Here is a 23,133-nt window from a genome sequence, read left to right as displayed (position 1 = left end):
CAAGTTTGCTATTGAAGGTTGTGTGGTTAGAAGGCATTGGGATTGCAAAGAGTCTCAATAAACTACCCTAGGACACTTTTATTTCGTTAGTATTTAGTTTCGTGAGTAGCCCACAGAGTAAAATTTCGCTGCAACTTAATTTCGTGACTCTGGTGAGTGCAAAAATATATTGATGTGAAAATAAATGCAGTAGAACAAACAGATTAGATTCCTCAGGTCCAGTTTGCTAGTAAGAAAAGATTTTCGATTTCGGACTAGTTTGTATTTGTAAACTGCAGGTAGAAATGTGTGGGCAAGATCCATAATTCAATTTGATCGTTTGCTGCCATTTGCTTTTTGGATTATCAATGACGTCTAGGTCCCTTTATATGACAATTTTATTGTGGATATCAATGAACAAAGTTATTTAATTTCACATTTCGCTCGTTCGTTATGATAGTTTAGTTTTGCTCATGAAACTTTCGTGAGAGGATGACTTCGCGAAAATTCGAAAGTTTGATGATGCGAATACATAAGTCACAGTAAATACAGTCACTGTAAACATAATATTAACAGTCTGTTGCTGCATTTTTAGTGGTTTGTGTGAATGTATGTAGGCTAGTGCATTATAAACTTCTACAGCAAAAACCATAAAAATTCACATTTTGCTTTCAAAAATGATAAACTATATTAATAAAACTTTTAAGTTCATGTAAACCATGATAAATCAGGCTAAGTTGAACTAAATTCGGTTATTTGGAAGATTTTAAAGTTTTAGTTGCGTCTACAGATTCTCACAGTCAAAAGCTTTTTGAATTATGTCATTATACTATATAAAAGCTGTGAATGCCTTCCTTTACGTATTAATTCAGCGTTATTAACGTATTAACCCAGGTTTAATGACAGCTGGTGCAAAATTATTCCATTAACTTCTGTCAACACCTTTATTAAACATCATTTATCATCCATCTGCATATTGATAGTGTTTGAAGCTTGTTTCGGCAAGTAAGCCAAGCAAATCTATATATATCACCATCAAAAGTAACTAAAAAACTGCGCATAACTCCAAATTGCTACTTTTGTTAATCTCTATGCTGTTGTGGCTCTGATGAAAAATCGGTTGTTAAAATTACGTTTGGTTAGTACCTGCGCAATCAATTTGTCATAATCAGCTTATGACGTGTACTATGCCCTATTCTTTGAATACCTCAGAAGGCAAGCTGTGCGCTATTCAATGGTGACTAGGTTTACCATTGGTCAACTGCTTTGGAATCAATTGACGCATTGCCTCGAACAGCCAATCAGATTCTAGAATGAAATCCAATTGTGGGCTTTTGTAAATCATTAGTGGACTAGACTGCCGTAAGTTTGCTCCTTCCAGGCAGGTGAGTACGAGTTACTTGCTGGGTTCGAAATTTATGCTACGATGGGTAGTAGTTTTACAATTGGGAAAACACCAGCGTTTAATGTTTGTGAAAAATGTGTGCATATAAAGTTATAGGGTTAGTAGCTAATCTTATCAAATAAATCATACATTAAGCTCAATGCTTGGCAAATGTAAGTTTGTAATACTATTATGTCTTGCAATTGAACATTTTCTTGGAAAACTTATTCAACATGCTGCACAATTTTGGAACTTTTTGGAACTTTTTGTCAGCAGCGTTAGCCACTTGCCTTGAATATTAGTAGCATTGTCTTTTGTAAACGATGTATTAGGTAAACGTTGCTTGTGATCAGCTGAATGACTTCAGCCAAGATTACTACTTGCCTCACAAATAGAGGCAGTGGTGAGAAAAAGTTTGTTCTCAACCCTGTGGTTGTTTACAATGCGTGTAGTACCAATGAGCCAAGTAACATTCAGTTTAGTTGGCTTTAAGTCATTTGCTAAGTTTGTGGTGAGACAGACCAGTAAAGAGTCAGCGCAAGCTGGTGTTATTTAACATCCACTAGCTAGCTACTGTACTTCAAATTGAAAAATAGATTTATGCATTTCAAGTTGCTCAATGTTGCTCACTGTTTAGCTGTTAGCTTTACAAAACAAGATTGCTTGCGACAAAACAATGATTAATTACCAAAAATTACAATACTGGAAAAAGTGGTTATTTTCTGGATAATTCATGGCTGACATGTAAATCAACTACATTATTTGATGATTCTATGCAAATTTTGATAAATACTCTCCTGATATGTTCCCTGCCACTCTCAGCTAACTGGGTTAATGCCAGAGGAGACTGATGGCACTCAAATGCGGTTGGTAAACTAATTTTGTAATCATTGTTTTCATATTGGAATAGCAGTAAAATTTGAGTCAACAGCTTACCCAACTTGTCACCCGTTGTGGTGCATTTACTCTATCAACAGCCATAAAATAAGAAAAGAATTTGTCAGGCCTTTATGATGAATTGATAAATTAGTGTTTTGATAAAACTAGGTCACAATGGCACCGTATCGTTCTGTCTAAACAACATGGTCCGCAAGGTCGGCACAGTTGGTCATGCGTGTCAACTGGGCTATAGTTTATAATTGTTGGACAAAGCCATGTAAGAAGTGATCCCGTGACGACTACTTGAATTTTAATGAGATGATATTGCAAAATACATGGGCTGCTCATAACACATTGTTTGCGAAACTTCGTCTTTAGTTTGTGAGCTTTGTCAACTTAGCACAGTCAATTCATATAAGCTTTTAGAGGTTTTATTCACCGAAAGGTATGAATGTGAAGATGAAAGCTTTTTGATGAAAGTGTTTGCGGTTGCTTAGTCAGTTGCTTGTTCAATAGCTGAAATTTCTTGGTTTATGCAAATCATTATGGGCAGTCGTAGTTTATCATATTTTATCCTGTTTAAAATTACAATCGCAATATCATGAATGCGCTATATAACATTAATTTTGGTTAGCATGTGGTACATTCATCCTCTAAAATTTTTGTTATATTCTTAGGTTAATGGAATATGATTTTAGAAGTTGAATAAAATGGTGGTACAAATACTGCTTCATATGTTGCTTTGGTGTTATGATTAGACAAAAGAACTTTGGAATCCAATGATGAAGAAGTATAATGTTCTTGATCTGTTGGCTACCATTCTAATTTCTAACAGCACCATCTATAAAATATGCTTCGATACCAACTTATTAAGATATAATATTATACATCAGCTGGTGAAATTCCACAATTTTGTTGCTCATGCAGCTCGGCTACTTTTTGACCAATTTTTTAAAAACCATGTTTGTGTTGGAAGATTTACAAGAATTTGGCTTACAGTAGTATTATTGCTGATAAAGATAAAAAGGAATTACTTTCCATAGCAGTATTATTTAATAAAAAACTCTAAAAGTTTGATTTAAAATTAGTGAAAATTTGTAGCTGTAATGCATCTGACCAAACTGGTCATCACTACTAAGAAGAAAACGCAGTAACAATATGATTTTTTGTTAAATAAATTCAAATAAGAGTTCGCAAAGTGAAACTATGCTCAGAATAGGTTGTAAACATTTTTTCTATATGCTCAAGGTGTGTAGATAATTGTTTCCTTTCCTTCAAGTACATACGTGTATATGGTAGACTAAGTAAGTTGCTACTCACTAATCAGAAGCGATTTGTGAAAAACCTACTGAAGCTGCATGATTCATGATGCTTGAATGCTTTGCAAAAAAGGTTAATTATTTATAATCATTCAATATTGCAGCAGTTATGCACTGCACTACGCATCACAAAAAACTATTTATAACCTGCCAGATTTATGTGGGGATTACTGATTTTTAATTAGCGAAGCTGATCTCAAAAGTTGGCCAGCCAACTAATTGATGCAATTAAGACACAGAACACCTTTTGAATAAAACTGAAATTAAAGGCCTTCACCTGAAGTTGGATCATTTGTAGGGAACAAAATATAATATCCAATGATCAGTCTTTTTGAGAATGGTTTTGAGGTAAAATTGGTTTCTAAAATCGCTCATGAATGCACAATTGCGCATTTATGCACAATATATATATTGTGCATCTGTATAATGTGCATATGTTTATATGCACAATTGCAATACATATTGTAATTGCAATATATCCTGCAATTGCAATATATGTATATAGGCCTATATATGTATATGTATATGTATTGCAATATATATTATAACTGAAATATATACTGCAGATGCAATATATATACTGCATATATATTGTATAATATATATTGTAATTGCAATGGATATAGTAACTGAAATATATACTGCAGATGTGATATATATATTGTATATATATTGCATAATATATATTATAATTGCAATATATACTGCAATTGTAATATATATATAGCCTAGGTTATATATATATATATATATATATATATATATATATATATATATATATATATATATACTCATGCTACAGACAGTACTGTTTCGGCTATTGAAGCCTCATCAGTGCAGCTCAGAGCTTAGGCAAGGGACACAAATCCCATTACCAATGAGAGTTGATTTCCTGCCATGAAACAACTAGGTTGCCTCACAGACTATATATATATATATATATATATATATATATATATATATATATATATATATATATATATGTACATGTATATATATATAAAACTGTTTCCTCACCTCGGTTAACCCATATGGGTGGTAATTTTTGCTCTAACTCGGGTCTCCTACCACAGACCTGGGAGTTTGAGCACTCGCCTCAAGATCTTAGCTGTTCCCAATAACGCACTTTTCTGCAACTCACCTGAGTTGATTGGTGTCGGTATCTGGACAAGCCACATTTTATGTGCCATATTATTGCGCTTAGTGCCTCAATGACTACTGGAATTACAGTTGTTCTTACATCCCAGCACTTTTCAATCTCTTCTCCAAGAGAGAGATATTTCTCTACATTTTCTTTTTCTTTTCTAGCAATATTGTAGTCATTGGATACTGCTATATCTATTATAGAAGCCCTCTGGTTTTTCTTGTCCATTACTACTATATCTGGTTGGTTTGCTAGGACATGCTTGTCAGTCTGGATGTAGAAGTCCCAGAGGATCTTAGCGCGGTCATTTTCATTGACCATACCAGTAGCTTCCCACCAGTGTTGTGGTTTTTTAAGGCCATACTCATCACATAGACTTCTATACACAACACCTGCGACATGATTATGCCTCAGTGTATTCGTTTCTTGCTAGCTGATTGCAGTCACTGATGATGTGTTGGATGGTCTCAGGTGCACCTTTGCACAGTCCGCATCTAAGATCGTCTCTAGTGTGATGGATCTTTGTTTGGAGTTGCCTTGTTGGGCGCACTTGCTCTTGTGCTGCCATGAGTAGCGACTCTGTAATGGTCGTTAAGTGTTTTTTGTTCAGCCACATATATGTCTGGTGAAGATCGCCAACCTTAGATATTTTTCGGTAGTAAGCACCATGAAGACGTTTTGTGTGCCAGTCAAATTCTTCATCATCAGGGCAAAGCTCTATTGTCAGAGCAGCCGATTGAAATTGAGCTAGCAACTTATCTGAAGTGGCCATGGAGGCATCATAGGCTTTGATGTTTTGTTTTTCCTTTTTCACTGTCTGCTGTACACTTTTGAGTCCCCTACCGCCATTTTTCCTATCAAGATACAATCTAGTAGTATCAGATTTTTTGGTGGAGTGCTCCATGCATGGTCAGCAGTTTACGGGTTGCTATATCTGTTTCCTTGATGGCTTCCTCAGTCCACTTTATTATGCCTGCTGGATATCTTATTACTGACAGTGCATAGGTATTTATTGCCATGACTTGATTCCCAGCATTGAGCTGGCTCTGCAGGACCTGCTGAAGATGTTTCTTGTATTCGGTAATGGCTTTATGACATATCTCGCTTCGTGGTTGATGTTGCTTTGCATAATCCCCAAGTACTTGTACCCTTGTTCTATATATTTGATAGTACCATTTGGCATTCTTAGGCCATCTGTGAGCATAGAATGGTCTTTCTTAAAAATTAGCCATCCAATTTTCTCAATACCGAAGGTCATTCCGATGTCCTTGCTGTATACCTGAGGGAGGTGTATTAGCGAATCATTGTTCCTTTCTGTGTTAGCGTATAGCTTAATGTCGTCCATGTAGAAAAGGTGGTTTATTTTTGTGCCACTCTTAAACTAGAACCCATATTGAGTCTTTTCCAGCATATTGCTTAGAGGGTTTAGGCATATGCAGACGAGCAGCGATGATAAGGAGTCACCTAGATAAATGCCTCGCCTAATTTTTACACTCGCTAGCTTTTTGCCATTAGTCTCCAGTTCCGTCTTCCATTTGGTCATTAACATATTTATGAATGCCACAAGAGCAGGGTGAACATTGTACATACTGAGGCACTCAAGTATCGAACAATGGGGAATTGAGTCATGGGCCTTTTTGTAGCCAATCCAAGCCATGGCAAAATTGATATGCTTTCTCTTGTTGTATTGACAGACAGTCCGATCTACCAGTAACTGATGTTTGACTCCTCGGGTGTCGCGCCGAATTCCTTTCTGAGCACTAATCATATAGTGACTCATTTGCTCTTCCAGTTTGTCTGCAACTATTTCTGAGGGCAGTTTCCAGGTGGTGGGCAAACACGTTATTGGTCTATAGTTCTTGGAAATCGGCCCCTGCTTTGGATCTTTTATCAGAAGTACAGTTCGTCCTTTGGTCATCCATTCCGGATAGTCGCCTTCTTCCATTAGGCATTTCATCTGCTTAGCCATTCTAGTGCAAAGTGATGTCAAATTTTTCAACCAGATGGCTTGAATCATGACATGACCAGGTGCTGCCCAGTTGTTCATACGCTGCACTCTGCACTTGATGTCCACTTTGCTGATGGTGAGTCCTTGATGAGCCACGGTATGTTGGTGGCTCTCTTTAAGCCTCTTAAGTCAATTTGCAGTGGTGTTATGAGTAGTCTCTCTCTCCCAAATGTCCTTCCAAAACTTTGAGGTTCTGAAGTGGAGAGGATCTGACACTGGTCTCCGCAGTTCACCTTTGAACTGGGAATACACTCTAGATGGATTATTGATGAACAGTTTGTTCATTCTCTTGTTATCCCGCCCTTTGGTGTACCGCTTCAACCGTGCCAAGAGTGCTACTAGCTGCCGTTTGGCAGATTTTAGACCGTCTTTTGTGGCTTCCCTTTTTGGATGCTCCAAACTGTGGTTAGGTCTCTCACTGAGCCTACTAACTTTTTTGCGCAAGTCCTTGATCTTATTTTGTAGCCTCAGCTACATACATACATATATATACATATATTTATATATATATATATATATATATAAAAATTGTTTCCTCACCCCGGATACCCCGTATGGGTGGTAAATTCTGCTCTAACTCGGGTCTCCTACCAGAGACCTGGGAGTTTGAGCACTCGTCTCAAGATCTTAGCTGTTCCCAATAGCGCACTTTTCTGCAACTCACCTGAGTTGATTGTTGTTGGTATTTGGGCAAGCCACATTTTATGCGCCGGTGTTATTGCGCCCAGTGCCCCAATGACTACTGGGATTACGGTTGTTCTTACATTCCAGCATTTTTCAATTTCTTCTCCAAGAGGGAGATATTTTTCTACCTTTTCTTTTTCTTTGCTGGCTATATTGTAGTCATTGGGTACTGCTATATCTATTATAGTAGCCCTCTTGTTCTCCTTGTCTACCACCACTATATCTGGTTGGTTTGCTAGGACATGCTTGTCAGTTTGGATGTAGAAGTCCCAGAGGATCTTAGCGCGGTCATTTTCATTGACCTTACCAGGAGCTTCCCACCAGTGTTGTGGTTTATTAAGGCCATACTCATCACATAGACTTCTATACACAATACCTGCGACATGATTATGCCGCTCAGTGTATGCGTTCCCTGCTAGCTGTCTGCATCCACTGATGATGTGTTGGATGGTCTCAGGTGCATCTTTGCACAGTCTGCATCTAGGATCGTCTCTAGTGTGATAGATTTTCGTTTGGAGTTGCCTTGTTGGGAGCAGTTGCTCCTGGGCTGCCATGATTAGCGACTCTGTATTGGCCGTTAGGTTTCCTTTGTTCAGCCACATATATGTCTGGTGAAGATCGCCAACCTTAGATATTTGTTGGTGGTAAGCACCATGAAGAGGTTTCGTATGCCAGTCAGTTTCCTCATCATCAGGGCGTAGGTCCGTTGTGAGAGCAGCCGATTGAAATTCAGCTAGCAAATTATCTGAGATGGCCATGGAGGCTGCATATGCTTTGATGCTTTGCTCCTCCTCTTTCACTGTCTGCTGTACACTTTTGAGTCCCCTACCGCCATCTTTCCTATCAAGATACAATCTAATAGTATCAGATTTTGGGTGGAGTGCTCCATGCATGGTCAGCAGTTTACGAGTTGCTATATCTGTTTCTTTGATGGCTTCCTCAGTCCACTTTATTATGCCTGCTGGATATCTTATTACTGGCAGTGCGTAGGTATTTATTGCCATGATTTGGTTATATATATATATATATATATATATATATATATATATATATATATATATATATAGAACTAACATATATAGAACTATACATATATATATATATATATATATATATATATATATATATATATATATATACACACATATATATATAATGTATATATATGTATATATATAACTAACTACAGTGTTGGAATATGTTAATATTACTTATCTTTCTTCCAGATTGATGTTTTACTCTGAGGTCACGACAGGTCTGTTTCATGCTGGTGCACTCTTCAGGTGACTTGTGTTACACTGTCACCTGTCACACATCACCTGAAGAGTGCGCCAGCACATTACAAGCCTGTCGTGACCCCAGAGTAAAACATCAATCTGAAAGAAAGATAAGTAACATTAACCTATTCAAACACTTTAGTTTGTTATAACACTTCTCACTTTTAGAGCGAAGAGTGCTGTTAGCAGTAGGCCTGACCACATATCTATTATATATACATAAATGTATATATATATACATTTATATATATGTACATGTATATATATATATTGCTTATATTTTAGTTTTGGAGTTGGGCCACTTCTTATATTTTACTCACTGGTTCAAAATCTGGTATTTTGTTACATCTGTTTTTGACGCATATTTTGCCACTTCATCATATTTTTAAAGGGTCTAGTTTGTTATATAATCTTTAGAGTTTCAAATGTCAATAATTTTATCAATCATATTTACATGAGTACTTCACCTTTCATTGCAATCTTTAAATAGCCTGAGTTTGGAAGTTTGTAACAAATTAACCACATCTTTCTTTAATTTACTTTTACACTTAGTTAAAGAAATATCACTATATACTATATGACACACTACCAGGTAAAAGTGACAGCTTTCGCCCATTTCACCCATTTGTCGTTGGGCTGAATTTCTAACTTCTATCATTTTCTTTTGAAAGGCAAAGAGGGCACTCGTTGCAACCTATCTGTATTTGGCCTTGTGTATGCATGGGTCACATTTTAGTTCAAATCTAGCCTACTTCATTAGCTTCAATCAAGTTGTAACTAATATTTAGAAGTTTTCATCTCAAGCGAACCTATAATAATATTTTTAAAAAGTTCAAATAGTTGAAATGAAGCTATAAGAGTTGGTTCTATGTGAACACACTTGCGCCATCTACAGATATACTAAAAGTAATTGTCATTTTACTATCAAACCATTTTTAATCCCAACTAATCAGGCCTCTCCTCCATATAAACACATCAATCTAAGAATATTTTTGGAGAAAAAAATTGGATTAGTCGGCAACCCAATTGCTTTGGTTTAAGCTCAGTGTGTATGTTTCAATGACTCTCATCATTCGCATCATGCGAATTTGGGGTTGTGCGCAAGTTGGGCATTAAGTGTTTCCATGAACACCTGAGGGGATGGCATTTAACCCACTGCTTGACCTGATAGGTCAAGTATTAGCCTAACTAATAACGCTATAAACAGCAGTCTTGTCACGCTAAGCTTAGCAGCAATCTAGCAGCAATCGTTGGGAACATTGGGCATTGGAGACTGCTCAAAACAAAATAAAAATGACTGAAGTTGTTTATAATGTACTAGCCATCAATATTGTAATGCGCATTATTCGTAAGGGCCGTTTCCATGATTCGCAAGCGCGATGGTTTCGATAAAGTTTTGCGGATCGCAAAACTCGCTTAGCTTGCGGATTCATCCTGTTTCTATGACGCGGATAGCTTGCGAATTGGCTCAAATTTGTGAATTATGCGCATGATGGAAACACAGTGAGTAGTTTTACAGAGCTTGCAACTATATCCTTCGTTTCTTGTGACATTTATAGACAATTTTATCTTAAAAACACAAAGCTTTTGCAAGGAATTTTTAAAAATGATGCTTTTGTTCGCAATTTTTTTATTATAGTATCAAAACAACACCCAAAAGTACTATTAAATAAAAGAAAAATGATCGTTTTCTACAAATATTGTGGCTTTTTGTGAACGAGCGCATGTGCAAACGACTTGATGACATCAAAAAGTTTTTTCTAAGCACTTCAAGTATACTTGTGGGACTCACTTGACTCACTTGAGTTTTAGGTTCCAGATGTGTCAAAGTCACTTGTTACAGCTCAATCTAATTATACGAAAACTAGACGGCAAGTTTGCTAGTCTGAGACAGCTTCTTGATAATTGTTTATATAATTCACCTGTTTGAATAACACTGCAGCGTTAACAAAGCATTTTAATTTTTTTGCAGAGAAGCAGTATCAAAGCTCTAACTCGTTTGCCAAAAAGCTTTACCTCGTCTATCTCACCAAAAAATGGATTCTCGAGTTCTCCTTATAATTGGTAAGTGGTTTTTGACTTGTCAAAAGGCTAACTGTTGTTCGTAGCTTGATGGCATACTCTTACTCATATTTTTGGACAGAATCACTTGTTACATGCTACAAAGTTTTGGTGTATTTTTCATCTTCGCAGCATGTAAACGGTTTAAAATATTAAATCTTCAAATCTTTGAAGCAATTCAAACCTTCCATTTCAAGGGGGTGTTTTTGAAAACATCATATCAACAACAGAGTGGTTTGTATGATGTAAACATCAATATTTGTATTATTGCACAAATCTTTGCGATCGAAGGTTGGATTTTCATACTTTTATCTTCTTCATTAGTGACGTCCTTATAGCCCCCCTACACAGCTCTGCTTTCAATACACTTTTTTTTAAATATTATCTCTAAAATAAAAAAATATTAACTCCGAATTTGAAATAAAAAGTTCTTACACGCTTTGAAATTGACATTTGACTTTAAATGCATTTTAGGAGTGTCAGCCGCGATAGATGGTGTCAGAGTGCAACAGGCTAATATAGAAAACCCGAGTTGTGCAATAATTTCTTCGTAGCACGTAAACTCGTCAGCTACAAATAATTGCGTGCTTTGAGACCGCTCCTGCGTGCTTTGAGACCGCTCCTGCGTGCTTTGAGACCGCTCCTGCGTGCTTTGAGGCTGCTACTGCGTAGCATGTAAATGTGTCCTCCTTCATACCTTTTGATCAAAACCACAACTTCGAAGATCAAAAATTCGTAGCATGTGACACTGGTGAATGATATAGAAGTTTGACAAAGCTAACAAATTAAACTGGGCTAATCTTACTCGTAATGTTGAAAGTGGCACAAAAATGACATAAGGCTAGATAAATCTTTCAGTAAAAGTAAAAACCGTGTTGCAGACTTCAATGAAGCGTTTCATGACTTGATCTAATGTATTCCCCCATGAGGCTTTTGCGCAGTCAATAAAACTCTCGACCAAAAGATTTGTAATAAAGTCCTGAAATTTTCAATGATCCTAAGATGACTCAGTCTGAAAGCCACAATGATAATTTTAAGCTCACACAAAATAAACTGAGGTCTGTATAATAACAACTATAACTAGGTTCTCAAGTGCTAATACAATAGAGCGTAATTTTAATTTAGTTAGTCAAAGATAATTACATAATGACAAGAAACATAGTATTAGTAAATAGAGGTTATGAGAAAAAGGTAATCCTTATTTTCCTTTCCTTATCCACACATATACACAAATATTTACATAGTTGACAGTATTGAAATGATGGTGCTCATTCACTTAATTATGTATAGACATTGCCAATGTTAAAAATTCATTAAAAAATTGGAAAAAGCTTTTTGATCTTTTTTGAGTGAGTGTTATTTTAGGTCAGTAAACAAAACATGTGTCTGTTACAGGAAGACCTCTTGAGATTATTAAAATCATCTCTGATTCAGCTAATGATCAGCATTCAAAATAATTTGCGGATACACTAAAAATATAATCATTCAAATGTAAAAACTACTTAAAATCTCTGCCTGTTAGTACAGGTGGTAATACCACTTTTGATGTGTTATAAGCCAGGATTTTCTATAAATAAAACTTATGCAAAATATATCAATATTACAAAGTATGCACGGATGCCCAACTAAAATACTTTTTTGCCAATGTAGTAATTATAAATTTCAGCAAACAGCTTGCCAAAGGAGTATCGGATATTACGCAAATTGTTTTCTGCAGTTTTGACTGTAAACGGTCACCAAGTGGTTGATTACCATTAGTTTGATTTAACAGTAATAAGGCTGGGCATGTCAGGTTTTGTTCATATATTTTCGCTTTCACTTGTTTGACAATTCAATCAAGATTACAGCTGAAAATATCATCAATTTGTCAACATGTCTGCCGTATAATGTAAAGACCATTAGACTGTAGCTTTTTGCACTCAAGGCCATCAGCCAGCTAACAACTCATCTAGTGTTACTAAAGTAACTGGTCCTATTTCAACATGTTTCCATGAAATGCGTGTTGAGTAACTTTGAACCAATCCGCAAGTTGATTGCATCATGGAAACGACATAAATCCGTAAACTGAGTTTTGCAATTTCAAAATCTTAATAGAATCTATCCTGCTGGTGAATAATGAAAACGGCACTTGTGAATGATGTCCATTAAACTATCACCCAGGCCAGGCTATCCAGTCTAAACATAACCCCACCCCCCCACCCCCGCTTTGGTCATTTTTGTTTCAAATTGAACACTCTAAATGTGCCAATGCTTCTGAAAGATGCTGCTAAGTTAGCTCCGGGTGACAAGACGTCGAAGCAATATATAGTTATTAATTAGGGTAATACTTGATGTATTGGGTCTAGCGCTAGCAATAAATACGCAGCTCGTGATAAATAATCATCGCCGTTGTGTCCATTGAAACATTCAATTGCAAAGTAAGCCAACTTTGGCGCAGCCCCAAAAGCCATCACTAGAGTCATGGAAACATAGTGTATATATATCACCCAGCGTTTACAGTCAATCTTTCTTATTCCTCCTTCCCTCTCAGTAAAGGCATACCGAGAAAACACTATACATTAGTGTATACCTTTTTGACACCTTAGCCTAAGTTCAGTCAGATTATTTACATAGCCGAGGTAAATTCTGTAAGTGTGACTAATCACATGTGCAATTAGTACAGAATCATTTGAGACCAAAATCTGTCTAGTATTAAGTTCTTTGTGTCTTTATCTATCACCTAATTTGGTTCCTAAAAATGGCAAACTACCTAATTGCTGTTTGTAATATTGTGGGATTGACACCAAACCAGGTAAATATTTTGAGCTGGCCACTAGCATAATGGGCCAACTATTAGTTTGACAGCAAAATACTTGAGGTTTTCATAAGCTTTGTAAGCAATTAGTAGCTAGGGCAAGTTTTTAATGTGAACTACTTAGCAATTCTTATGGCATTGCTATCAGGCTGCAGGCATATTGAACTTCTGTGATGACATTTCAACCAATGCTTTGTTGACCCTTATTGGCTGCTGGAAATGATCACAAGTGAACATCACAGTTTTTATTTGGTAGCTCTATACAAAATCACAGCACACATTAGTTGGGTCAAATTTAGCTCCGGAATAAAAGTCACACTTTCAAGCCTTAATTCCCAGCAATTTAAAAATCTATGAGCTGTTTCAAGCTAACGCACAGGCCTGTGTCTAGTGGACTAACTGAATCGTTTCAATTGGTTAATATATTTGGCTAGTAGATCAATCCTCAAGTGATTTTATGACAAACTCTGATCAGGGCTATCTGTTATTTTATCATAAAAAATATCTTTTAAGCTTTTTGTCTAAAGTCTGGTTTACTAGCATTGCAGCAGTTCAGGTTGCACTATTAGACAAAAGAGAAATGTTTGTAATAAATGATTGACCCTCCAAGAAAATCACTTATTTTACCAGGTAATAGTTTACTTCATAAAATTATTCTTACAAATGAGCCTCCAACAGGACCTGACAAACTAAAATCTATGCCATCTTTCTTTTTGCAGCCCAGATATGCAATGCCCAAAAACGTGGTAAACCATAATAATTTTTAATGCACCCAACCTGAAGCATTGTAACAAATTGAAACTAGTATGCCCCTCTTTTTGTTAATGTACACCTTTCGTCTCGTTAGAGATCACTGCTTAAACTGTTCCATCACCTTTAAGTAAATCTATCTACGCTATAGAAGATGACCTAAGATATTTACAGTAGTAGCCTACTACTCAACATTTTTACCGGTGATATAAATGAAACTTAAACTATAATAATTTAAACGATAAAGTTAACTATGAAATATAATTAGCAATCACCAGAGACTTGCTGAATTTACATTAAATGCCACTATGTTTCGAGGTTTTAGTGGTCAAAAAACATAATTGAACTTTTTGAAAAGGTTCTGGCCTAACACCCTGTACACAAACTAACTTGAATTGGTTAGCGCTGCTGCTTAGCAAACAGCAATTGCAAACAGTCATGTGGGTACAGGTATGCCGGACATTAGGGTTTCTGACTGTTTCTCAGCAATGCCAGAATACTGTCCACCAGGGTTCAAAGGGTTAATATAAAATGAACTAAAATTGATCTACAGTCTTTCTAATTTCAGGTCAATTTTAGTCCATTGATCTAAAATTAGTGAAGATTTGTAACGGTAATTCATATTATAGGACTGGTCATTGCTAAAAACACATTGCAATACAAATTGGGTTTTTGCAAAGCGAAACTAACCTCATGGTGGGTTGTAAAGCAAAACTACTCTCAGGGTGGGTTGCAAACATATTGTAACAGCAGAGTGCCGGAACTAGGGCCATAGAGACTGACTTCCTAATTACCGTGGTTATCCGACTATAACCTTTGCTGCCAGCGGAGAAGGCTTGATTACTGATGAGAACAATTGGACAACCAAGTAGCGCAGACAGAAGGTTGAGCATTAATAAATAGAAATTTAGGCTCAGCCTAATAAAAGAAGAAACCCATAAAAAATGAGATGCCATCGTTTTAGCAGAATCGTAATTTCTGCATGTATGTTCAAGGTTTATGGCATGACATTTATATATATTTATATACATGTGTACTACTTGTGGAGAGTAAAGAAAACATGTGTTTTCCATTACAATATTTTCTATTGACTTAATGCACCCAAATATTAGTTAACATTTGTTTATTTACAGATAATATAGGGTAACTAATTACCTACTCACTAATCAGAAATGATTTGTAAGGAACATATTAAAGCCAAGCAGCTGTTGGCCACAAACAGAAGCTTTGATGAGCCATTCTATGCAGTTCATTTCAGCAAAAGAGTTAAACAAATTTCTCAACATTTAGCTTGGTTTTTTTTTCCAAACCTGTAAAAATCATACTTTTCATTTTATACTTGCAACAACTGTGAAACCAGCGTGTTTGCTTGCTTTGAAAATGTAAACTTGAATAACTAGCTTAAAGAAACACTAGAGCATTATAATCTACAGAATATGATTAATGATGTTTTAGTACAGTTTATTATTCAATTTGGTACTATATTTTATGACAGGCTAGTATCGTAGAAGAGCCAACAAAAACTAATAAGTTTTGAGTATTCAGGTTACAAAATTAACAACAAAGATTAATAATTGGCAGTATTCAGGTTACACTAGAAAACTTTTACAACAGCTTAAGTGTAAATTTTTTTTGCATTGGGTGACCACAAATTACAACAAAGTAGTACTTTTTTCGATTCCTACTGCAACAGCATTAATTTTCGACCATTGTGTCGTGACACACTAGTGTGCCGTTAGAGATCGTCAGGTATGCCATGAGAAATTAACCAATGTCACTTTTTAATGTAAAGTTTTATAAAACGTTTATTAAACATTTTCTGTAAATATTATGTCATTGTTCGGTGTCCATGCTGTAAAGAACCGGAAAGTAATTTATTGTAAAACCTTGATTTGAATTCCATGGTGTTCTGTTTTTCAACCCTTATTTTATGTTGACGTTTAATTAGACTTTCAATAAAAGGGTGGCAATCAATTTTTCAACTGGCTGCTCAAGATTTTGGTAAACAAAACTTCATTTAGCACATAACTAACAATAACATAATATTCAACAGGATATTACAATATAATTTAACTAATAACAAACAAGAACGATAAAATATTAACCAACATAAAATTATAAGACAAAAAATATAATACAAGACATATATAATACAAAATAACATGGTGATTACGGGTATGTTACAAGATGTTTATTGTTGAAGTCATATGATACATCGCTATTGCAACCCTGCTTGTCAGAGCCGTCGAATAGTTCTAAAATCACTCTAGAATCAGTGCGGATTAGTTGAATGTCATTTTTATTGGTAATAAACGCATTAAGGCTAGTTCACACTATATCGCAGTATTTTAGCGTTGATGCCACAATACTTAAGCCATCGTCGACACTATCACAAACCCATTTGCGCTTGCATCAGGAAATACTCTGTTACATTTGTCTTTTGAAATTTTCATGAAGAAACCTCTTTGCACGCGGGATTCAACAACTAGCCTTGCAGCGACTGTCATAAACAAATATGAATAGATCGTGCTCTCCCCGACCGTAAATTACTATTGCCAAAATGGTTCACATTTTGATGGATCTTGTTAAGGGGGATCACGGGCGAGCCGAAACAAACTAAATGACGGAAAACGACGTCGGTGTCATTTGTAAACTGTTAGGCCAAATACAATTCTGACCAAAACGAATCATTTTGGTTTTGCTCAAAATTTTGTGGCCGAACTAATGCTCTTATTGGCTGGTTAAAATTCTAGGGAGCATGCGTCACATTTTCGCTTACATGTGTAAGCAAAGTTAAAAAAGAAATGGGACAATCGTTTTATTTTGTTATTTAAACAACATGAAGCAATTTATGACAAGGCTCACCTGGACTACATCAAAAAAGATGGCGCCATTTATAATATTTGGTTCTTAATTTCGAATGAAATAAGAGCACAAAACTATATGGATTTCGTTGGTGAATAATTAAAATAGTTAAAAGACGTCGTCTATTGCCATATGATGATGTATTGTAAAAGAATTTTACCTGGCTTTACTCAGGCACAATGTAGCTTGTGATTGTGTAGCATAAATTTAAGAGAATGGGTGTAGTTTTCTTTAGTGTAGACTAGAAGTAGATATGTAGAAGTAATATGTCATACTCATCCTGCTTAAGAATCGTTGACTGATTTATTTATGTAAAATTACTGTACTATGATAAAGACTGTTTTTGTTTGTTATGTACTCAGTATAAAAAAACATTCATGTGTTAACAAAAAATATAATTTTGGTGATGGAAAAGGTTGGAAAATTTTTTGCAACGAGTGATTTGTTTTGAGCAGCTGAACGATCTTTTGATAAATCTGCTGCGCAATTATAATTAATAAGTAATCCTCAAGAGTTTTTTGGTTACAATAGAAATATTTAGCTCAAATACATAACAACTACCAATGAAACAGTGTCATGTCTCCATGCGTATGGTATCTAGGAAGTGAAACTTGTGACTTTGGATGTCGTGTGACATGTGGCTTAGCCAAACCAAACCAACTGTCAAACCAAACCAAAACAACCTCCAAACCAATCCAAACTTAAGTTTATTCCACCATCGTGTGACCACGACTTTATTCTCCGAGCCTTTTAGAGCGTCATTCAGTCCATATCACGTGAACGACTTGCCAATTAGCAATAATGCCTGCTCGACGGTCTGCCAAAGTCCATAGTTCTTGTAGTGCTCTGAGGAAGCTAAACACACAACTCATGCAATAGGAGCATTTTAGTTCAATGCCCAGCAGGCCTTGATGTAGTAGGTCCAATCTCAAACCACTATAATCTGTGCTCAGTAGAAGTGTTTGATGCATAGTCTATGCAATTATTAATGGCCTACAAAACTCAAAATCCATCGAAATCGACTGGTCGTTTAGTACAACAAGCCTAGTTAGGTTCTTTTGGTTACTAATTAATGTGACAAATGTCAAAGTGTAGCTCAAATATAAATATCCTTCAAAAAAAAGATGGCTTTCAAATAAAGGATGGTGGTTGGATATTGGCTTTTTGTTCAGCTGAACAGGCCCAGGTTTCCCACTGACTGAGTATAAACGAATTGAGAAACTATATTGTGATTAAATACACTGTTGAGAGTCTCATATTATAACGTTTTTTGGATAGTGGTGTGCCACAAAAATTTTTCAAATGTAAAAAATGTGCCTTGTCTTCAAAAGGTTAAAAAAAATGTCATGCAGCAACATTCCTATAGTATGGGTTGCAACTACTTAGCAACCAACGTTGTATAGCATCTAAAGAAAAATGTTGGTCTAGATTGTAAAATTTAAACCTGCCTAACTACTACTAACTATATTTAGTGACAGTTTGGGTGCCTACTGCTCATTTGTCATCTTAACCAAATCATAGCCACAGTGTCTATGCATGTTTTTGAGGTACTTTGTCATAGGTACAGTCCACCTGTATAAAGTCATAAGTCGTACTTACATTGCCTTATGCCTATTTCTGGTTAACTAAAATGCCACCAACAGCTTCACTACTGAATAGAATAATGTCATCTAAGCAATGGCAGACAATGTGGCTAGACATGAACCATTTATTTTAATTTGACATCATCAACAACATGACATACCTTTAATGCTTGTTACAAAACTGACAATTATTTGCAAAATATCCAAGTTTGAAATATGAATTTCTAGCAAAGCTAAACTAGAAGACAAGCTTCCTTAAGATTTTTTTGCCCGGCTATTATAAGAGATATCCTAAGATCGATCAATAGCAGTTTATGTTTATGCAACTCTTTAGTTGTACTGAATATTGTTTTGATAAATACCATATATTATGCATTTGCACACAGGCGCACTCGTTGCGGGATGCTTCGCAAGGTCATGCTACAACTGCGTAGACTGTGAAACAGATGAAAATATGAAGATTGACTGCACAATCATATCAAGTTCAGACTCTTGCTATGCCACCTATGACAAGGCTAACGACAGAGGTAGTATAACAGAGTCCATAACAATCACTGATATTGTTTAGACTATAGAATTTTTGTAAAGCCGGAACTATAAAAAAACAATAAACTACGCTTGTTGACATTTTTCACTCGTTGAAAGTTGCTTTCAAAACTTTACCAATCATCAACATTTGTATTTATTTATGTTGCGTAATAGCACAAACATTCATGTGGAATAACTGTTCAACATATAAGTCACAATTTGGTAGAGCATAAACTCAATTTTATAATTAACTTGTAAACTTTAAAGTTCAAAATAGAAAAGAAGTTCAATTTTTTAAATATGCAAATTGCAATGCTATATAAATCACTTAAGAATCACAGATGAGTATCGCTTTTAATTTCACTTTCTACAAAATTGAAACACTGGTTTCCAATTCATCAAAGTATTTTTAATAATTTTTTTGTGCTTATAATTTTTTATTATAATTCTTTAGCTCAGACCACTGAAATCACTAATCTCTAAAAAATACTATAAATAAGACTAATTTATAATAGAAATGAATGTTTAGTTTGTCAAATAAAGCTGCTCAAAGTGTTTGATTGTAACCAACTTCAGTAGAAAAACTTCAGAATAAAAATAATAATCTTAGTAATAGTCTTTAAATATTAATAATAAAATGATATTCTTATAATTTAAAGCATTTACTGTTATCAATTTTTTTACATTTACAGAATATATGTATCCTGTTTCCTTTTAAATATTCGCTACACTGTTTTTCAGTGAGCAAGTCTTGCGGAGCCTATGAGCTAGACCAGTACAACTTCAAAAATGGCTGCACTACCAGAAATGGTGCAACAATTTGCCGATGCAGATCTGACTACTGCAACACTGATTCCCTAATATCCAGCTCTCCAAATTTCGCTGCCAGCTTTGCCCTTGTTCTTTTTGGGCTACTCGTAGCAAATTTGTTCTAAGCAGCACCATGGCTTTGCATATTACAACTTATGACATGTTTCACTCTCAATTTTACTGTTTCATCATTATTGTAAGGCGTATATAAGCATATAATCTGTTAGCTTGATTGCATCTTTCTTTCATATTACAGCTTTTCACATAATTGAGTATATGACTGCAAAATAAATTTGTTTAAATATTGTATTACTAGCTTAATTTTTAATTCTTTGTAGTAACACACAAATTAATGCTGCCTTTACTGTTGATGACCACAGAGTGATGAAATCAGTATGCTATTTCACTAATAAAATTTTGAATTCCATAATTCAAAAAACCACCATTTTTTAGCATAGAAAATGCAAGTGTCATAAATATCAATAACATGCAAATCACTTTTTCAAGATAAAATGTTCAGTCACCAATGCGGTTTTAACAAGCTGCGGAAAATTTTATAAGGACCTACAATAAAAAAGTAAATTAGCGTTGCCTTTTTAGAAATATAAAATTAACTTTAAATTAAAAAATTGTTGCATACTGTAAAATTCTCTTTATGGCCGAGGGTTTGATCAAGTGTAAGCTTACAATCATCACAACTTTGTTAATTAATCTTATCACTATGATGGTTTAAAAAAATTCCTAATCATTAGACATGTCTTTGTTATAGTATGGTCGGGTAATGGCTTTATAATTGGTGTAATGTGGTTTTATAAACGGCCTTAATTTTACTTCTTAGTGTTGATGTTTGCTGGAATCATAATATATATGAATAAGGATGTAGTTGTACATCGAGCAGCGAAGGAATCATTTGATGATTTTAGCAAAGCTCTTTTAACTAATCTATTATTGACACCCTAGCAGAAATGACCTGCTGATGCAAACAATTTTGCCTTGAGTATAGCAACTTTAGTTATAACTAACCACTTGTTGAAATATGGCCACACTAGACAATAATTGCTATTGGCTATATGGCTCAGTAAGCAAAGGCCTCCTAATCAACCAATTATTAAATTATAGCTAGCTGGTTGTTAATGGCCAGCATGAATCAATAGTAAACTTGAATCAGACCGTTAGCAATGTGTAGGCACTAGGCAGTGAGCTTCTGCTATGTGTCTGAAATTTGGCTCACCACATTGACTGTTAAGGATGAACTGAAACAAAGTTTTTTTGTAGATTTATAGTATTAATTATTTTCTATCATATGCAATTCTCTTGATGTTTGAGTGGATCTGGTTGTCCGGGTGTTTCAAGATTACAATTAATGAATTTTCTCACAATAAAATGATCAGATCGATCGAAAGTGTGATTACGATGTCTATCATTGCAAAGAGATGACAGAATAAAACAGTGTAAGGCTTAACCTTGAACGCAATAGCCGATATAAACTATTGCAATGAAAACAACGAATTATGTCATTTTGTGCGTATTCTTCTTCTGAGCATTGTAGTCACGATCGAGTTTTATTGATTTTAATCTGGAAACAGCCTGGCATTCAGATCACTTTAGACATAAAAAGGAATTTGCAAATAATAGAGAAATATCAGTATTTTCTAACAAAATCTACAAAAATTTTGTAAGCTCATTTTCAATAGGGCATACACTAGGTGATCTACATGTAGTCATTTGTCAATTCGCTTTATTATAAAAATTATACACCACTGTCAGTACTCCTATCTCTGCTATAATCAGATGTAATGGCAGAGCACTGTGATCAAGGCCATAGGGATAGACCTTCTGGCCACCATGGTTGAAGGATCAATTCTTCGAGATACCGAGGAAGGTCCGGCCATAGGTAAAAACTTAGACTAGCGAGAGGAAAGCCAAGGGACAGAGAAGAAAGCCCAAAAACTGAGAAGAAAGCTAAGGGGCCAAAGAAACTGCTAGAGGGCTGAGAAGAAAGTAGCGGAACCAAGGAAACTATCGAAAAGAAAACGTGCGTAAAACAAAGAAAATGTGCAGAGTCTAGACTGCAAACAAAAATATGAAAGGTTGAGGAGTAATTAATTGAAGTTGAGTCATACTGTGCACGCACTCTCCGCATGTATGGTCTTGGTTGATTGTCTGCCACACATGAATTGTAAAAGATTTGTTTTACTAGTGAAAACGTGACGGCAGCTGCTGCCAGAATGATTAATCATTGGGCTGTCACATAATAAAAAATACATAAATCTGTGGTCTTTGAATGGCAATAATATGGCAAGTCGATTAGTTGCCTCAGACTTAGTGTTTTACACCGTGTTTATCTCATATTTGTTGGCCTACCGAACAATCATAACTAAGGTCAATACATCTACCTTTGAGTTCACCAACGCCAGACAGTTACAGCTCAGATTTCAAGAGAGATAGTACGCATATAAACGAAGTAATAGAATAAACTTGATATACAAGGAACAATTAATTCTGCTTGGACATTCAACCAATTAATATAATAACTCTCAGGATTAGAAGGCCGCATTAAGGTATTTAAGTTTATAAATTCAATATTGCAATTTTATTGTATTTGTATCTTTTCTGCAACCACGAACCTGGCATTTTACTGCATGTTAAGATTGTTGTTATAATCAATTTTAACTATTTGCATATGCATGCTGCTGTCTTACTCTAATATATTACAATATCATTTACGTTTTCAATTTACCAACTATACTATGTTATAATTTTTAGTGTCACGGTGTAGCCTACTACATGGTAGAAATACATATTGAACAAAATATACAACCACACACCTTTCTACCAGCTTACATCAGTTAACCTTAAAGCTTGACAATCCGGGAGTTGTTACAGTGACACTTATGGCTAGTGAAACTTATGGCTAAGAACTACAACACACCTCAACCCAGACATGATATCGTCACTTCTTGTATAGTTAGTCAGATTGTTCATAGTTAGGTAGCATTGTGTTTCCCATGTTTTATATGTCTCGCATTCTTTTTGCACCTTTTAAGAGCCAGGTCTATTTTTTAATA

The 23,133-nt window shown here is 35.4% G+C and overlaps 1 protein-coding gene across 1 annotated transcript; it reads left to right on the top strand.

Moving 5' to 3' along the window:
- The first annotated feature begins 1,296 nt into the window (after window positions 1–1,296).
- LOC137406229 (uncharacterized) lies at window positions 1,297–20,374 on the top strand. The gene is made up of 4 exons (XM_068092766.1): window positions 1,297–1,364; window positions 10,647–10,738; window positions 19,114–19,254; window positions 19,997–20,374. Exons 2-4 carry the CDS (start codon window positions 10,711–10,713, stop codon window positions 20,188–20,190), a joined length of 363 nt encoding a protein of 120 aa, XP_067948867.1. The 5' UTR covers window positions 1,297–1,364; window positions 10,647–10,710; the 3' UTR covers window positions 20,191–20,374.
- The last annotated feature ends 2,759 nt before the right edge of the window (window positions 20,375–23,133 follow it).

Source organism: Watersipora subatra, chromosome 10 (assembly GCF_963576615.1).
Source record: "Watersipora subatra chromosome 10, tzWatSuba1.1, whole genome shotgun sequence".
Taxonomy (NCBI): domain Eukaryota; kingdom Metazoa; phylum Bryozoa; class Gymnolaemata; order Cheilostomatida; family Watersiporidae; genus Watersipora; species Watersipora subatra.
This window is presented reverse-complemented; position numbering and strand designations above follow the sequence as displayed.